The 19822-nt window shown below is 43.0% G+C and overlaps 1 protein-coding gene across 2 annotated transcripts in view; it reads right to left on the bottom strand.

The window, feature by feature from the left end:
• TSPYL5 (TSPY like 5) overlaps positions 1 to 11976 on the bottom strand; it is an 86034-nt gene extending 74058 nt beyond the window's left edge. Inside the window, exon 1 of one of the 2 annotated variants that reach the window (XR_010127264.1) lies at positions 9662 to 11976. Coding sequence is in view for 1 of the 2 variants with exons in the window: in XM_054498059.2 (XP_054354034.1) it covers positions 10613 to 11857 (1245 nt within the window). In the remaining variant the exon portion in view is untranslated. Of the gene's footprint in view, positions 1 to 7515 lie in introns of those variants that run through there. The other variant, XM_054498059.2, reaches the window with a different exon arrangement.
• Between the last annotated feature and the right edge of the window lie 7846 nt (positions 11977 to 19822).

The following is a 19822-nucleotide window of genomic DNA, read 5'->3' on the forward strand; positions in this document are numbered from 1 at the left end:
GGAAAATGAGTATGAAAATAGATTTGTTGTGATAATGTGTATAATGTGCTTAGCACTGTCCTTAGCATATGGTACCCACTCAATAAAATGGACTCTCCCAGTCCCCTTGTGTATTAGGAAGGGATCATCTCCTCCTGCCAGAGGACAACCCCAAGGCATGGCCCACCCAACCTGCCATCTTAATTGGCTCATAAGATCAACATTTGCACTAGTCCAAAATATTTGTCAGATACCTCCTATGTGTGGGCATTTGGGATCCAGCAGCAAGGATTTTTCAGAGGTTACAGTCTAAGGGAAGAAACAAACTCAGAGACAAAATCATAGTCATGAATCGTAAATCCTATCAAGGAAAAGAGGGAGCTGTGAGAAGGAGTACAAAGCGAGCAGCAGGAGTGGGAGTATCATTTTACTGAAAGTCAGATAAGACCTCTTGCTGAGAGAACGGCATGTAAGCTTGTAGGGACTGTGTCCCTCATATAAATGCTAGAAGGATAATAAATTGTCCTCAGGCCAGAGGTGGCACTAGTAGCAAGACAAGTTCTCAAGGCACAAGATGAAGAGATCTCCTGATATGGTGGGGCCCCACAACCTTGCTTCCTTAGGGACAATCTGCCCTGTAATCATAAGCTCCTCCAGAATGTGCCTGGGTTCGAATGCCTCATCTTGCACCCTCGTCCCCCTCTAAGTGCCCTGAATTATCTCATAAATCATCTAGTCCCACAGCATTTGGCAAAGCAGCCCCGGGCTTTGATGACCATATTTTCCACATAGTCTTGGAATTCAGGCTATTTAGTATTGAAGCTCAAAGTAATTTTCCCCTAGATTTACTCACTCTGTTCCACTCTGCAGGTTTAACCTCCTGTCCAGTTTGCTTTTCAGCGAAACCACTTTTAGAGATTGTTTTTGTTCTACCCCAATTGTCTGGAGTCATTTAAATTCAAGGGACCTCTTAGGAGATCGCAGATTATATATACATATCTACATATAGAGAGAAAGATCCCTGGGAAAGTCATTGTCCAGAATCACACTGGCTTTGCTTTTCCTTGTTTTCAATTACAGACTCACGTGCTGTGGAACATTACTAAAGCACAGTGTACATGGTACATTTCCAATATTTTTCATTTGCTTTCCTGCTCTCTTCCATTTCCCTACTTGATTTCCAATGTGAGAGTGATTTGGTGCCACTGTTTTTTGCCCAAAGTTTTGTGCAGGTAATAGCTTCCCTCTCCCACCCCTTTTAATCCATTTCTATTAGGTTCATGCTTCTCCTTCACTTGAAGTTATTCCCAATCTCTGCTCCTGGGCTCTTCTAACCTCTCTGTAGTTTGTCACTGATACGTTCATCAGTTTCTAAGGACCATTCATTTGCTTTCATTCAGTGCTTAATGAGCACCTACTATGTGTAAGCCACTGGGCTGTGGGAATACGAAAATGATTAACACATACTGTTTTATTCTTCTGTGATCTAAGGATCACATAATCTCTGGTGGGAGCAGGCAGGTAAACAGGTAAGTACAAGTCATTACATTAGTTACTGTAGATTGAAGTGTGGACAAAATATTGCAGAAATAAAGAAAAGGGAAAGATTAATTCAGCCTTGAAAGATTAAAAGTAACAGCACAGAACAAGTATATCTGAGCTGTATGTGAAAGGGCTTTCTTGCTGAGCAAACAGCTTGTGTAAATATGAGTGTTCAGAGAACCAGATATGGTTCATACTGGCTGGAGCACAGTACAGGGTGGCAAGGGGAGACAGTTAGAGACAAAGATGAGAGGAGTTTGGTAAACGTGGGTTAGGGCCCAAATACAGTTCAACTGAACAGTTGACTGTAACTGACTGTAAATATTAAATAAATAAAAATCCACACACTTGTAGTGACAGTAAAGAAATCATGCCCTTATTTGAGACCCCTGGAGGTTATTATACTGACTTCTGATGCTAAAAATTGGTGATTAAAGGGAACGAATTAAGTCTTTACACTGCCTTTTAGGAGAAAATGTAGTTCTTTGCCAGAAGATGAGAGAAAGACCTCCCTTATACCAGAATACCAGCTAAAGTACATAAAAAGAATGACAGGATTATAAAATCACCATTTTGCAACCAACAGTGAAATACCCGACTTGGGCAAAAACCATCAATGGCTGCTAAAACCTTGGGATGAAGTTTTGGGGAACATAATATTCTCCCAGTAACAGAGTACCATCTAGAAATTACCTGCTAACTGGAAAGGGAAAATGCATCTTTACAAAAGAGAGACACAGTGATCACCATCTTAACCAAAAGATTAAACTAATGGCACAACCGTGGGACAACCTCTCATTGTGTGCCTTCTGATGTGACACATATGAAGTACACAGCTTCACTTAGGTAGTATCTTCAGTGTTTCAACTGCATCTTTAGTTATTTAAAAAAAAAAAGGAGATAGAGGAAAAAGTTAAAACCAAGAAGAAACAATTGGACAAATCTAGAGTATGGGGCATCCTACAAGACAACTGCCCTAACTTCTTCAGAAAGTCAATGTCACGAGTGGGAAAATTTTAAAAAGTGGGGGGATTATTTGATTTTAAAAAGACTAAAGAGATATAACAGTCAAATGGAATGCCTGAATATTGTTAAATCCTGATTGTAAAACTAACACGGTAAGATAAACTTGGAAACAATAGAGACATTTAAAGACATTTAAATAGGGACTGGATACTAGATGGTATTTGGAAACCAATTTCTAGTCTTATAATGATCTTGTGATTATGTGGGAAAGTATCTTTTTTTTTTTTTTTGAGACAGAGTCTCACTCTGTCACCCAGGCTGGAGTGCAGTGGCATGATCTCAGCTCACTGCAACCTCTGCCTCCCGGGTTCAAGTGATTCTCCTGCCTGAGCCTCCCAAGTAGCTGGGATTACAGGCGTCCGCCACCACGCGCAGCTAGTATCCTTATTTTTAATGAGATGCACGCTGAGTATTTAGGGATGAAGCATCATGCAACTAAATCAAATGGTTCAGCAAAATAAACATATATACACACACATAGACAAACTAAATATGTCTGAAAGTTCACAATCACTGAACTTAAGTTGTAGGTATACAGGTGGATTGTACTTTTCTGAATATTTGTAAGTTTTCATAATAAGGAAGTCTGGAAGAAACAAAAGGAAAGGGCACACAATGGAGGGCTTGTTATGAGCTCCTTGGGATTCTGGATCCTATGGCTGAAGGTTTTAACCAGTGCTTGACATGATCAAATTGACATTTTAGAAAGCTCATTGACGTATCGCATTTACTCAACTAGCATTTATTGATCACCCACATCCAATGTTGAGTGAACCCTGAGGTAGGTGCTGTGGGAGATATGAAAACCAAAAAGGCATCATCTGGCCAGAAAAGCACTTACCATGCAATAGAGGAGATGAGACACAAAACACTGAGCACAAGGTAAAGCTTTCTTGTCACGAGGGGTAACTGGGAGACCTGGGGGGAAAAGGCAGATGCACGGTGCCTCTAGGTGTTATCTGGTGTTCAATGCCCACAAAATTATCTCAGAAAGCATAAAACTACAGGTGATTGAAAATCGCCTGTCAGCTCTAGCCCCTTGAACTCTCCTTATTTCTAGATGGCAGAACCCTAACCCCATAAGAGATACTGGAAAATGCAAGATTTCCTTGAGGTAGGGTGTGGAATGTGACTCATTTCTGGCCCAAGGGACCTGACTTAGGCCTCCTGAAATCCATCAGGGACTACTGACAAAGATCTTCTTTCCTGATAAAAACAGAGACATGTAAGAAGGCCCCCTCCTCCTCCTTTCTTCCTGCCTCTGAGTGCAGTTGCGTGAGGTTGTGATGCTTGGAGCTGGGGAACTGTGAGGGGAAAGCCAAGGGAAAGAAAGAAAAGATGGCAGACTCAGATCCTAATATCATTGAGCCACTGAAGCCTACAAAATGACAATCTCCCATTACCAGACTTCTTCTTATAGAAGCAAAATTTCCCCCTTTCCAACTAATTTATATGCAGTTGTTAATATATATGGCCCAAAACCACACTCAGCCCTCATCTGCAAGCATACTGTGTCTAGAGCCAATCCTAACCTTTGAACAATGCAGTTGAAGGAAGCCTCACGCACCAATGAGTCGAGTCGGTCCTGCTCCTAGTTGTTATGACCACATGCATGCTGTAGTTCGGGATGGTAAAGAAGTTTCACATTCATATGCCAACTCAGATTGATTGGCAGCAACTGGATAATCTGCTGTGCAGAAAGTTAAATACAGGTTCTGTGGAAAGAAGTGTCTAGATTCATAGTGCCAGACATATGCTCCAGGCCACATGCTTACCGTCCCATGGATGGATGGAACTTGGAATCAGAAGACCCAAGTTTGAGTCCCGGCTCTACTTTTGTGATTTTGGCCATTTAACCTCTTTGAGCCTTCTTATGGCATAGTTGTTACAATCAAGATAATATAAGTGAATGTGCTTTGTAAACCATGAAGTGTCACACAGATGATAGCTACTTTGTCTTATATTTGTCAAACCTCAGCTGAGGACCAGGTTGACAGGATGGAGGGAGAGGAGGAATTCAAGACTCGAGCCCTGAATGGCCAGTAGCTGGACACCTGACAGGAGGTTCTAAGGCCAGAGTTTCAGGTGAAAGTGAATGAGTAGTAGTGAGCTGTGGCCCTGAACAGTGAAATATAGTTGGATAAGATTCCAAAAGCAGGAGTGAAGACACTAAGGGCAAATAAAGATAGAAATCATGGACTCGATAGCCTACACTCTACTTTTTTATTGTTCCAATACCTGAGGGATATGACCCTACCCATCAGTTACAGTGGCTCCCCATGGCTGAGGACTTTTCTGAATCTTCAGAGGGGCAAGCGAATTTGCCAAATTTCCCTCCCTAGGTGGTTCTAACATGCCTCCCTAGGGTAGTGTGCCTCTTCCCTCTGTTGCAAACCACTATAGTAGACTAGAACGAAGAAGCCCAAAGTGCAAGAAGAAATAGACAGTCCAAAGCTGGTAGAGATCTTTGGTAAGCTCAGGGTGGCAGGACCATTTTATTTTTCTCTCCTCCCTCACCTATGGCCTAGCACAAACCTACCACATTTCCAAAAAGCCCAGGAGGTAACAGTGAAAAAATCAGAAGTGGGCTTTTTATAATAAAAGTCAAAGTTAAAAGGGGGGCCAAGGACTCTTAAGATAACTAGAATGACCCAAGAGGCCCTCCCTCTCCAGGTTATGGAAGGCCTGAGTCCCTTGTGAAGTCTAACCTAAAGGCCAAAGGTGAGGGAGGCTTCCTTTAGCCCCCTCTTCAACCCACATAGACCTAAAGCATTCACCAGCCCCATGCAGGAAAATGGAAAAAAAGACTGACTGTCAATCCCAGGTGAAAGCTAAGAAGAGACTGAAACCTATGGCGGGTGGGTGGCGGGGTGGGGTGCAGGTGGGGGAAGAAAAATTCAAAGTTGTATTTGTCCATAGCTATATCTCCAATGTCTACACCAAGGACGGGTTCATATAAGAGGCAATGAATGAATGAGCTGATGGAGAAGTAGTAAATCCCAGATTGAACGGGTTGTCCAAGGAACTGAAGAGAGGTATTTGAAAGAGGGCCTCGACAACAGAGACTCTGCACTCACAGCGAAGCAAGTGCATAAACGGAACTGAACTGGGCAGAGAGCCCCTCCCAATTCACAATCCAAGCAGACTCTGAGTGAATCCTGAGAGGAACATCAGGCCTGGAGATGCTGCTCTTCATCCCTTCTGCATTCCACATATCAGAAAAACTCCAGGGGTTTAAATTTTGTTTAACATGCAAAATTAGGAGATTCTACATAAAGATACTGTTGATAAACTGAAGATTATTCTTACTCAAGTCAAGAGCTATATGTGAGCTGGTGCATTCTTGAACCAGACTGCCTGAATGCTCATTACCAGCATGAGCCTGAACAATTTACTCAACCTCTTTTTCCCCCATTTCCTCAACCCATCCCCTCATTAAGAGATAATTATCACTTGTTATAAGGACTTAATATATTAATCCTTGTATAACGCCTGCAATAGTGCCTGGCACATGATATGCCTCAATACAATTAACTACCATAACATGTGAGGCACATCTGTATCAAAAGAATACAAGTTAAGATGTTGTGAGGGGTTAAATTGCTCCTGCCCTCACACCAAATTCATATGTTGAAGTCGTAATCCCCAATACTTCATAATGTAGCTGAATTTAGAGACAGGGTCTTCAAAGGGTAATTAAAGTTAAAAGAGGTCATTAGAGGGGCCCCAATTCAAGATGACTAGTATCCTTATAAGAGATTAGGATATATATACACACAGACACACACACACACAGAGAGACCATGTAAAGACAGAGAGAGAAGAAAGCTATCTATAAGCTGAGTGAGGCCTTCAGAAGAAACCAACCCTGCTGATACCTTGATCTTGAATTTCTAGCCTCCAGAACTGAGAAAATAAATTTCCGTTGTTTAAGCTACTCAGTCTGTGGTACTTTGTTATGGCAGCCCCAGAAAACTGATACAGATTTTCTTATGAAACAAATGTGGCCCACTTCACAAATTACCAAATTCAAATGCCCTCAGGCATCTGAATATAAACAGTGCTTTAAACTCATTCATTCATTCAACACTGGAGCACCTATTATGCCCTGAACACTGCATGTTTATTAAAACCCTTCGTCATATAAGCCAATTTTATTTTCTTGTCAGTAACCACCCACTTCTAATTTTGTCCATTTTCTGCTGGGCAGCTTAGTGTGGCACTTGGTTGTCTGCCACTGCTTCTCCTCATTAATGGGAAATGATCCTTGTTACGGATCTGAAATGAACAGCATCAGAGTATGTAGTTCTCAACTCTGGCTAAACACTAGAATCACCTGGGAAGTTTTAAAAATATCTACACCCAGACCTACCCCTTACCCCATTCTGATTTAGTTGGTCTTTGTGTGGAGCTCCGGCAGTGTTTCTGTAAGCTTCCCAGACTTCTAGTGTGCAACAAAAGTTGAGCACCATTACTTAAGTTTAAAAGGGCCTTCAAGGTCACCCCCCTTTCGACTCAAAGTGCAGTTCACAGATCACCAGCACTGTCATCATCTGGAAACTCGTTAGAAATGCGGAATCTCAGGTTCCATCCCAAACTACTAAATCAGAATGCATATTTTAACAGGATCCACCACACAATTCAGATGCACTCTAAAATTTAAGAAGCACTGTATTCCTACTAGAATCTAGATGATTCATAGAATCTAGATTATTCTAATGGGAGTTCACTGCTTCTGAATCAACTAGAAAGCATGTTAAAAACTAAGCTACCTGGCTTCCTCTCAGAATCATAGAATCTCAATCTTTGGGAAAAAGGCCTAGAAATCAAAATTTTATGTATTTTTGTGTAGCTAGTCACGCAAGGGTCTGCGGCTTGGGAATCACTTATCTAGGGCAATGTATATATTCTCTCAACTGCCCAGCCTCTGTTTAAAACCTTCTAAATCTTTTTTGAAAATCAGAAATATAACAGAGATACAGGTTTTTATTTTTCCATCGTGCATGCAAACTTACAACTATTTATACGTTTAAGAACACAGAAATAATTGCGTTATTAACAGGGTGTCAAATTACCAAGTACAACAACCAGTTACTAATTATTTTGGGGAGGTTATTTTCACAGAACACAGCAACAATTTCCAAATTATTCTTCCAAAACCAGAGTTATGAGACCAGTACAAGCTGGTAACAATGCTAATGGTCACACAAGTTTCCATGTTACACAGAAAAAAAAAGACTGACATTCTGGTGAAGGGTCTCAAGTACCTTATCATATCAGAATTTTTGAAAGAGTTTTACAACAGAACAGTCTCTCTCTTGTTTTGTGGATGCAAGGAAAAGGAAGCATCCCTCTCATTTCTTTTTGAGACTCCTTGTTAATTCTTAAAACACATTTCTAAGGCCCATCTCTGGAACTTCATTAGTTAACATTAAAAGCAAAAAGCAGACCTGATGTGATTATGATAGTGCACCCCATCACTATCACCATCAAAAGAGACTACCAATCTCCCGAAGTAGTCACAGTTGCATTGGCATAGTATCTTGGATTTTCAAGAAACAATACAGGTGAAAAGAGGGAGATACAGATGAAACCAGGTTGACCATAACTGATAAGTGATGCAGCTAGGTGATGGACACATGGGATCCAAGGACCATCCTCTCCACTTCTGTGCATGTCTGAAAATGTCCATAATAAAGAGCAAAAAAAAATAACAAAAAACAAAAAAGCAGACTTGCACAGCTCTATCTTCCCATTAGACTAAAATGGGGAAAGTGGTAAGACTTTAAAAGCAAAATGTGCAGCATATAGCATTCTTCTGCATGTACAAAGCCACACCTAGAACAAAAAAATAAAGCATCCAAAGTAACATTATTCTGTTTCTGGTTTGTCTCTGTGGCTTATAAAATCTACTAACGATAAGATTGGACAAAACTTTGGGAACATCCTCAACTAGGCATCCTATTTGTTCACAACTCCTTCAATTCTCCTTTTCCAAGCTAGGGAGGTCCCTCCCATACTCTATCACTGAGAGACAGGCATGCTCCCCCTGAGGCTTCTCAAGCCATTTCTGTCTGATTTTCCAGGCCCACTCCGTACCAGTATCATGCCTACTCCACGGTTTTGCTCCAAATCCCCCGCCTAGCACACCCTTGCTACAACTTTAAGTCAAGGACTCTCTTGAGGAACTTAGAATGAGGCCTCCCTAACAAAAGAGAAAGTAGGGAAGAACAGGTGTAGATACAGTCCTTCTTACCCACCCTCAGGGACAAGAGAGGGAAAGGCCCAGCTCCGCTTTTACACCCACTGGAAATAACCCGGAGATCCAAAACAGATTCTGCCCATCCCAATCCCCATCCCCCAGGAGAAGCTTGAGATGCTCCATACTGGAGACTAAAGCCCACTCCTGGGGCTATTTGAGGTAGAAGCAAAGAGAGCAAAGGACTGCTGAAAGTGGGAAAGCTGGGGATTGAGGTCCAGATGGCCAGAGGCTACCACAAAGGAGGAAACAGCAGGAGGCACTTGGGTCTTAGGGAGCATTAAAACAAAGTCAAAACAAGAGTAAACACTAGTCTATGACATGGCTGCCTTGGGGTTTATAACTCAAGCAGATGCTAGGTATGAAAAGGATTTTCAACTTCAGAACTGTAGAGCAAGCCCAGGAGACAGGTTCAGGGTTTGCCAGCAGATCCACTTGGCCTTCTGGTTTCCTCAACTCTCAACTTAGTATGTGTGCGCAGTGCCAAGTTCTCAGCTACCTCCCCAGCTGTATGCGGAAAAATGTGGTTTTTCAGTTGTTTTCTCTGTGGTACTATTTATACAAAACAAAAAGGAATAAGGAAAGAAGGAAGGGGAAGGCGGAAGGGGAGGAAAGGAGGCTACCAGGAAAGGGAGGGAGGAAAGAAGAATGAGAGGGAGGAAATGAGGGATGGAAGAAGGCAGGCAAGCAAAGTAAGAAGTATAAGTGACCTGAAGTCAAGCAAGCAGAGGCCCACAAATCAGAAATACCTCTTCCCAGAACCCCTACTATGGCACTCTGCTCACATCTTAGACGGGAATAAGGGAAGTTGACAACGGTATCTGGATTCTATATAGGTCCAGTCCTCACCCTCACCTGGAGCCACAGCATAATGAGAGTGAACACATGTCCACACATACCAGCCCGCCCATCAGTCTGGCAGCCAGTAGGGTTCCTGGAAAGCTGGGGAGGGTAGGTGTCTGTCTCATGCACTGGTAGGGGGCCTCGGTCCACAGGCAGTTCTTGAGGTCCTTGTTGACCACGAAGCCAACTGGGGCTGACAGCAACCCAGACAAAACTTAATGGCTTGACAGTGACACGGCATGGCGCAGATCTTGATTAAAGTTCACCAGTAGAAGGGCCCAGAAGCAAGAAGAGACACATGATGGTACAGAACACATGGCATACTGTTTCTTGCCCTTAACTTCATGCATGCCCAGCAGTCAAGTGCCATTCTGCAGAACATCAAGCAGGATGGGTATCACGGACCACAGGCCAAAGCCAGAAATAAAGCAGGTGACATTTTAGCTGGTGACCCCAGACCCACAGAACAGGAAGTTCTGGCTGATGACTAATACCATGTGCACTGGCTTCATTCTGCAGTGGCAATGGAAACGCTTGCATAGATGACATGCACGGCCAGCATGAACACGAAGCCCAGCAAGTCACTGGCCCTGAAGGAGCAGAGCTTGAGGATGCACTGGTCGTCCTGGAGGATGACTCATGAGTGTCCATGTTAAAGACAAGTAGGAAAGGCCAGAGCCAAGAACAAGGTCCAGGCAATGTAGATAACAGGCAGCACACATCTAAAGTATGTGTGCTTAACATATGAACAGTCCGGGTGCGATCACATAACATGTGACACTAACATAGAAAAGCAAGAGGCTATGGGAGGCAAAAGAACATGATCATAAATGCCATATTCTTGTAACTAAAGTCCAAAGGGTCTAAAGTACACAGAGGCCAACATGAAGAGAAGGCAGAGAGCCAAATATGTAGTCAACCAGGAGAAGCCCAGCAGGAGGCAGCAGGGAGACTTGTGCAGGATCAGTTGGATTGGCTCACCCCAGGCTGAGTAGTCTCCACTGGCTGCTTTCCTGGACCTTGCCTGCCTTCTTTTTCCTTTCCTTTCTCTACACGAGCCCCTTCACTCAAAAGGTAGAACTGCAGGGGATTGGGCCACAATTCTTCGTTGATTATCTCCACAATCTTGTCAGACTCAATGGAGCTGTGGTTTGAAAACCACCCAAAGAAGCTACGGTTGTTTTCTGGGTCTCCCTGGCTTAGGGACTGGAGATCATGCCCTGGGAGCCACTGGATTGGAGTAGAACGAGACACCACCTGGCCAGAAGGACCACACCCATATTCCTTGATGAGCACCTTATTTTGGAAATATGGGTTGCGATCGAAGTAGAACTTGATTTTGTAGCCTAATCTGGCAAGGCCGAGCTCTTCCACTTCCAAGCTGTTTAAGTAGCTCAGTACCTCTTTCTCTTGGCTATTCAGAAAGGATGCTAGCTGAGGGTGGTTCTGAAATGCTTGCCCCCAGAAGCCCGGGATATTTTGGATGAGGTGGTTCCTGCGCTCCAAGTGCTGCAGTCGCAACTGCCCAAACTTCCTGGAGAGCCGAAGGTAGGCCCTGTCCGCCTGGGCGTTCATGTTCTCCAGCTTCAGCTGCACGTTCTCCAGCGTATCCATGCTGCCTTCCGTCGCTGGGAGCCCCGACCCTGCATCCCTCTCTTCCTCCCCAGCTGAGACCGAGGTATTCTCCCCTGCCGCCCCTTTCTTCTGCCTCCCACCAGCTATGACCTGAGGCCCCCTCCCCGCGGTGCTACAGGTTTCTGGGGCCTTCTTCCCGGCAGGACCACGCCGGTTTCCAACGCGGGGGGCATTTTTCGGCCTTCCCACGGTTCCCGCTGTTCCCACGAAGACAGTGTCTGCGGCCAGGCGCTCCGAGAGAGATGCGGCCTTCCCCGGGCCGGGCCTGGCCGCGGCCTGCCCCCGGTCCCCCGCAGCTCGGGCCCGCAGCGCGAGGCCACAGTCCAGGGGGAGCCGGCAGGCGGCCTCCTCCCCGAGCCGGAGGAGCTGCGCGGACGCAGCGGTTTCCAGGCCACCCCACCCCGCGCCAGCCTGCACCTGTGCCGCCTGGGTGTCTTCCCCGAGACTCTGGTACTGTGAAGGGTCCGGGTCGCGCGGGGCGTCGTCCGGAGCAGGGCGGACTCGGGCTTTGGCGCGGCCTTTGCCCCGGTTTTTCGCGCGGGAGGACTTTCGACCCCGACTTCGGCCGCTCATGGTGGCGGCGTAGGCAGCTTCAAAGCCACGCTGTGACCCTGCGGCTCCTGACGCCAGCTCTCGGTCAGGACCGAGCGAGTCTCTCCACGGCAACCGCCGACGTCACGACCGTGCAACTGTACCGTCGCGAGAGGACGGGATGCGCCCAGTGATTGGCGCCGCCGCTGCGGCTGCGCAGGAGACCACCCCCGCGGGCGCTCCCACCCCCATCTCGCGCGGACTCGCTTTAGGTCTCGGAGAGTTTCTCTGATATGCGCTCAGGGTGGGTGTTGCCCTTTCATCTCTTCCTCGCGGGCTCATCGTGCCCTCAGGGTCTCCTTGAACAAGGCAACGCTAAGAGCCATCACCACCTGTCCCCCATCACCTGTTTTCTAAACTAAACATCTTCAGCCCCTCCAGTTATCTCTTGTGGCATCTGCCATGAAGAAAGTGCTCAGGCGTGTGTGTCTCTCTTTGAACACCTTTGCTGAGGGATTTGCTCTGGTACCTTAACTCCTGAGAACGTAAAGGTGGATGCTATAATGCCGGGCGTCAAAGTGATTTGGTACGTAGTGAGAAGATAGTAGAAATTATAAAAATAATGGCAACTAGTATTTTGTATCATTTGTGCCAGGCACTTTACTAGGTGCTTTAAATGCATTATCTCAATTTACAAAGGAGGTGTTGATATCATTCCCATTTTCGAGATAAGAAAACTGCAGCTCAGAGACACCTGGGCACATTCCCCAGGTTACACAGTAAGGGATGGAAGCACAATTCAAACTCAAGCCCATGGGATTCCGTATTATCCTATGCCTTATATTTGGAAATGGCAAGTCCTTCCAGACTTGCGCTGTCAATTACTGGGCTGGCTCTTAAGAAATCAGCCTCGCTCCTTAACAAACAGGCTTCCGTGGACCACCTGACCACCTCTTCTGCCTGGGAACATCACCCAAGTCCCCCAGCTGCCTCAGTTTACAGAACTGGACTATCACTCTAGGTATAGGACCAGAAGTGAAGACCTGTATTAGAGCTCCTGTAATTGGAGTAAGATAAGAATGTGGTCAGAGGTGAAATTATTATTCAGGGAGCAGATTGAGGTTCAGAAGCTGAGCCTCCACGTGGCACTGCAGAAGCCCTAGAAACTTCTTACACCGTGCATGGAAACAGCCGGACAACCTCCCTCATAGTCCCGGAGGCAGCCCTGGACCACGCTCTTACTAGCGAGGTAATAGGACCATGAATAGTGAGGGGACCCGTGGCTAATGTAAAAATATAAAGAAAAACCTTTTGAGGTGGTCTTTTCAGGCTCAAAGGGAACAAAAAGGCCCTTGTAACCAGCTAGTGGAGAGAGAAGCCCAAAAGCCCCGGGACCTCATTACTCAAAGTGTGGCTGTGGACCAGCAGCCTGATATCACCTGAAAGCTTGTTAAAGATGCAGAATCTCAGGCCTTTCCCCAGACCTACTAAGTCAGAATTTGAATTTTAACAAGATCCTGGGTGATCTGTATACACCCCTAAGTTTAAGGAAACAATTTAAAGAGGAATTATTTTTATACAGATGACCCTATTTTAAGCCGGTCTAATACAAGTGATCCCTCATTTTCTCAAAAGCTCTAGAATAGCCTGCAAGGCCCTGTATGATCTGGCAAGTCCTCTACCTGCCACTACATGAGTTACCTCTCTGACCTCATCTTCTCTCTCCTCTCTCCCACCTCTAGCTACACTGGTTTCCTTGCTGTTCTTAAACTCACTAGGTAAACTCCTGCCTCAGAGCCTTTGCACTGGCTCGTTCCTTCTACCTTAAATGCTCTTTCCCGATGTGGTTGGTGGCCTTGGCCAGCTGCCTTCACACTTTGCTTAAATGTCACCTTCTCAATGACCATCCTATTTAGAATTGCCACCCACCCCATCCCTTTTATCCCACTCTTTTTCTTTATTCCAACACACTATACCAATTATTTATTATGCTTATTAACTATCTCTTCTCTCTAGAATGTCAGCTCCATGAGGGAAGAGATTTTTGTTTTGTTCACTGATGTATCCTCAGTGCCTGCAACAGTGTCTGACATATCAAGAGCACTTAATAAATACTTGTTGAAAGAAAGAACCAATCAGAGCAGAGTTTTCAAAAATGGGTTTGTAAATGATTGTCTGACTTTCAGAATAGCTCCCCTTTTCCCACAGAAGCAATGCTATAGATGCTGTATTCTCAGATCAACTCATGGAAACCTACTAAACTCATAATTTAGCCAAAAAATTATCTTTTGTTACAGCGCACCATTCAGAGACAGTCTGTAAGTAAGAATTTAGAGTGACAAATTTAAAAATTAAGTTGGGAGAATGAATAGTTGACTTAAAAGGGATTAATTAGTGCAAGGATTATCTTAAATTCTTGTTGAAGGCCCTTTCATAATAATTTCTTCCCAAGGCCTTCTGTGATCACCCCAGACCACAATAAGCAGCCTTGTCCTTGATCTCACAGAGTACTTGTTAACTATAGTATTCATTTGGCAGTGGGGCACACCCTGTTTTGTACCAGTTCTTTTACAAAATTACCTCTTAAGCTGGATAATCACAGCCTGAAACTCTCCGTAAACCTCAGAAAAAAAATTTAAAAATCATCTGACGCATTTGCCAACCCTCTACAGACTTTAGACATTGATGGGTTGGCCCACTTCTTAGAACACTCACAGATCAACCCATCTCTGTTGTCAAGAGTCTTAATCCAGCATCAGCATCTGCGTCATGTAGCAGTCACCAATGGCTAAACCACTGCAGGATTAACACAGGGCTGGGCCATTGCAATGTGTTTATTATACAATCTGCCTTGAGCCTTTTTTCATCATGTCAAAGAGATAAGCATCAGATGAAGGGAAATAATTTATAAAAATACCCCTCTGCTCTAAGCCACCCAGTTCCCCATGGCTTTTGTATTTAAGAGTTTGGTCTGTGCTGCTGAACTGGACTGTGTTTTGTTCTTGGGTATTAATATTTAACTTTATGTGGAACTGTAGTTTGTGTTCCTAATTGGATAGTAAACTATATAAGTGTGGAGACTGTGTCTCTTTTTACTTTTATCTCTCAGAGCACCTAGTATGGGGCCTTGCACATACCAGTAATTATAATGAAAGTTTACATTTATTTCATACTTTATATAGTGCTATGCCTTAACTCATTTAATCTCTGCAATCACCCCATGGGGCAGGTGCAATTATTGTTCTCATCTTGGAAAGGAGGTTACTGCCACACAAAATGGTTCCGTAACTTGCCCAAGGTCACACAGTTAATAAATGTTTTTTGCCCAAGTGATCTGACTCCAGCACCATGCTCTTAATTAAAAATACATGATGTAAAATTATGGCTTAAGAGATTAAAACTCTATCTAGTGGGTAAAAATACCTTTTAATGTTAAAAAATTATATATATTAAAAATATATATACACACATATGCAGATGCATACATATACACATAATGCATACATCAATTAGTTATGAGTCATTTATTTATGGGGTATACAATATACCTGGCATAGCAATACTCAACGTAAATTTAGTTTCAACAGCCCATGATGAGAACGAAGCATCTCTATTTGCACTGCATTTATCATAAGCATCCTGTTAATATTATGAAAGAAATGCAAGTTTACTGTCATGAACTCAGAGATCCGGGAGTGTTGTGAACTTCTTGCAATATCTACAGGCTTAAGTTCATGGTAATATAAGCATTTAATTGATTATTTCTAATGTAATATTTCTTTATTGGCAAATATTTATTAGAAATTCATAAAACATTTTTTAAATGTTTATCTGTATTATATCTACATGTATGTATATGCATATGTACTTGTGTGTATGTATATGTACTTGTGTGTATGTAATTCAAAATATTAGAATAAAAAGTCTTCACTTTTGTTTTCTGCATATTGTGCTTTCCCCATTCCTTTTGATATGTTTTTTTTGAATCACAGAAATTTACAAGCTGGGAAAAAGACATTTGTCATCCAGCCTATTCCTCAGCCAAGGGAACAACATTTCCCATCATTTCTCTCGTAGAGCTTTAGGATCCCAGACTTGACATTTTTAGCCACAGGACTTTTCTATTCTTCCCAAAGGAGAAAGTTTAAGTCTGTTAGATAGCAGTGAGTATTGCTTACTGTGTGGAATTTTGCCAACCAACCCTCCCAGGTTACCAAAGTGCGTGGAAAAGAAGGCAGTGTCCTAAGAAATATTTTCATAGTCAAGGAGGGAGGGAGAGAAAAATCTGCCTCTTATGATAAATTTCAAGACTATTTGAGCTTAACATCTTGAGAAATTTGCCTAGCTTCTTGCCAGTTCCTCGCCAAAGAGGAAAATTTTATGGTAGACCACCTAACTTATTTCAGTTCATATCCTATAAGTAGCTATAAAATATTTTAAAATATTGCCTTATATATTCTTTCTTCTTGGCATTTCCTTTTTATCCTGCAACGTCTTAACCATTAAAAAAGATCTTAGGCTAAGGCTTTTGTTCTAGAAAAGGGGAAAAAAAAAAGCAAAGAACCCAGCAAGCAGAATTTCAGCAAGTCAGATTCTTCACTTTGAATTTCAGTACTGGCTCTTGAGAGGGTAAGACACAATAGCATGGAAAGAGAAAGATATGTATTTGATATATATTTGAAGAGCTAAATGCGCACGCACGCACACACACACACACACACACACTGCCTTTACTCTCACTGTGTGAGAGAGACAGAGAGAGAGTGTGTGTGTGTGTGTGTGTGTATTTAGCTCTCCAAAGATAAGTCCTGGAGCACTAACAGCATAGAGTTTATAACATTAACCGTAGAAGAGGAAAAACATGATGATATACAAGCCATTTCTCTGCTACACAAAGAGGAGATAAGAACCTTTTCTGGTCTGGAGTCGAGGAACTTGGAAAAGATTCAGAGAGTGAATAGTTGGTGTACGGTCTTGAGAAATGCTTCTCACAGTGACCACACAGTGACCACCACATGGGTCAATACCCTTGGAGCACTGGTAAAGACCACCTTCTCTGGATAAGACAGAGGTATAAGAATAGGGAGAATTAGTTCCCAACTTGACAATTGAAACTCACACAAGAAAGGGCTTTTCTCAGAGGGCTCCATACCATCAAAGGGCAGCCAAGACAGTATAAAAGTATGTATAGGGCAACAAAGAAAGTTCTGGAATGGCCTCTCTCACCCTGTATGCCCCCCATGCCCAATCTCTTGCAGCCCTAGAATGAAGTGGAAGTACAGCCATATGTTCCTCAGGCTTGCTAAGAGAGGTCCAGAGGTTGGCTAAGAGCAGATGAAGTTCAACTGGGTCTTGCAAGGTAGGCACAGAAGTTACAGAGTAAAGGGCTTGGTCATCAGATACCATGGGGACGTGCCACATCAACGGACGCAATAAAAGTAGAGGCAGATCCCAAAGATTAGGCAGAGCCAGCTAAGCTTCAGCAGAGGCCAGCAAAGACAGAAGATGAGATGCACACCAGAAACCTTTTCACCAGTTATGGGATGGATAACCCTTGGCCCCTGAGAAGATGGAGAAAAGAAACAGGGAACACCCTAAATGAGTACATATTTACCTCATAGAAACTAGAACTTCAAGTAGTACATTACCAAGTTACCTGAACTGCCATGGTTAAATTCATCTGGATTTTATAAATTGTTATAACTATAAAAAATTATATTCACTACAATAGTATTTTCTGGACCAGACCCAGTATCTAACAGATGTAGCCATGTAACACTAAAGCGGAAGAAACTCAAGAAACAAGTGACTTTAAAACTCCCTGGAATATAAGTCCCATTAATAATTTTAGAAAATAGCAAAAGGTATTAAAAGAAGACTTCATAAAATATGTTATGATCGCAAAAATCAAGAAATCCATGAAACTTGAAATATGAGCATTTTTTACTACAGTTAAGAGTAACTTCTAAAGCAAAACTGAGTGCTCTCCAAGAAAGTCTTTCATTCATTGCTTATGAGTTAAATTTAGAATCGTGGGTACACTCCGTTTATGTTACTGCTTTTAATACATAATTTAGTCATTTATCATACACTTGAATTCTTCTCCAGTTGGGTTATATATGCAAGCCTTTTGCCTCCAATCAGACCAGAAGCTTCAAGTTGCAGAAACTGAACTTGGTTTATGTAAGCTGCACAGTGCCTTCTCCCTGAATTACTCCAAAGCCATTCCTGCACCAAACAAACCTCATCAATTTCCAAACCAAAAACAAGTTGTTCTCAGTCAACACCACCACATGTTTTCTAGTGCAGAAAACAGCAAGGATGCAAGGTCTTTCTCTTCCCTACCATCTCTTTTTATGCCACTCAATAATGCTGATATCATACTTGTTTATATCTTTACGGTTATACATACATACAGACACACTCTTAACTTCCTTACCCCTCTTTTTTTTTCTCCAAATACAACACATCAATTACTGGTGTAGAAATATACTAAAGAAAAAAGTAAAGTTGCAAATTTTTCACTTGGAAGATTAATTGAGAGGAAAAGATCCCAATAGAACCTGGATATACCAGATGTCGTTGAGAAACAGCAAGATGGAAAACAGAAACTGGAATCATATCCACCTCATGTACTCTTAAGGTCCTAGATGGTTTTGAGAGTAAAGAAGGCATACTGCTTCAGAGAATGGCCAGGACCGGCATGGAGTTAGGGTCCTGGGGTAAGGTGAGGGAGTTATCTCAGATAACTTGGCACACCTCAGACACCAGCCAAGCAGCTTTGGTGGTGAGAGAAACCAACTAGAAGACCCTCCCCGACTTTATCAAACAAGTCATCGTTTTCATGGAGCTAGGAGTTTGTACCTAGGACATAAGAGACATGAACAAAGATAAAATTAAGTTAAATTTTAAATGAATGGGGAAGCATTGTATTCAATCATATGTTGTAATCAATTAGAGCCCATAAGTATGGAGTTTCATTGTTCCAATTTATTTTACCTGGGCTAATTTAATTGAAGATACTCCTTGGCTTCTGGAATGCCCACTTTAGTTATTTATTTTGTATTTGTATAACACTTGGTAGCAATAAGACATTTTTAAAAGCACTTAAAAATGAATATTCAAGAAGAAAGACGAAGGAAAATTAAGGGCTGGGAAGAAAAGAACAAAACAGAGTAAAGTACCCAAGTGCATTCAATTCTATTGTGTTTGATATACTTGCTAAAGGCAGGCCACAGATTGGACTCTGACCTTTTATCCATCAGTGCAAAAAGAGAAATCAGATGTGGTATAACATTTATAATGTTTGTAATATTAAGAAAGAAAGAAAAAAACAGATTCTCAGGGAAAACACATTTATTTACAATACTTAACCCAGAGAGGAATGTCAAGATTGAAAGTCCCAGTAGAATCCTGACACTGAATCCAGCACTGTGGGCCTGTCCTGTGGCACTCGCTTTAGGCTGGTGAGCAGAACAGAGAGACACTTCATAAAAGCAGTTCCACAGTGGTTTAGGTCCAAAACTAGAATGACTCAATCCAAGGAAACAGTTCGTAGAATTTAGAGGAGACAGTGGACATGTATCTCAAAGTCAGCCTCTGCAAACACTGTCTTCTTCAATTGACATTATTCTCCCTGACAAGAGCCTGGAGCCTGGGTATTGTCTGTGGTAGACAACATCACATGAGGAATGGACTGTGTTGAATTTCATTCTGTTTCCTGCACCAAATGGGTACAGAGCTTTCCTGAGAGCCATGCCTTCCGTTGCTTTTAAAATTGTTTTCCCACTTCAAGTCCTCCCCACCTCACATTCAGATTAAGTTAGGTCCCAGTGGAGTTGAACATTTTTCTTCTCAGAGTGACTCTGCACCTTGGTTTCTGCATAGTGTCAGAGATGGTTGTTCAGATCAGGGTTCAGGTACAGGGTCATGCAGGTGGTGGAATGAATATAGTGACCCAGTGCAGTCCTCAGGAAGTCACAGGGGCTGGGAGGGAGTGCGGGTTAT

The sequence above is a fragment of the Pongo pygmaeus genome, chromosome 7 (assembly GCF_028885625.2).
Source record: "Pongo pygmaeus isolate AG05252 chromosome 7, NHGRI_mPonPyg2-v2.0_pri, whole genome shotgun sequence".
Classification (NCBI taxonomy): Eukaryota; Metazoa; Chordata; class Mammalia; order Primates; family Hominidae; genus Pongo; species Pongo pygmaeus.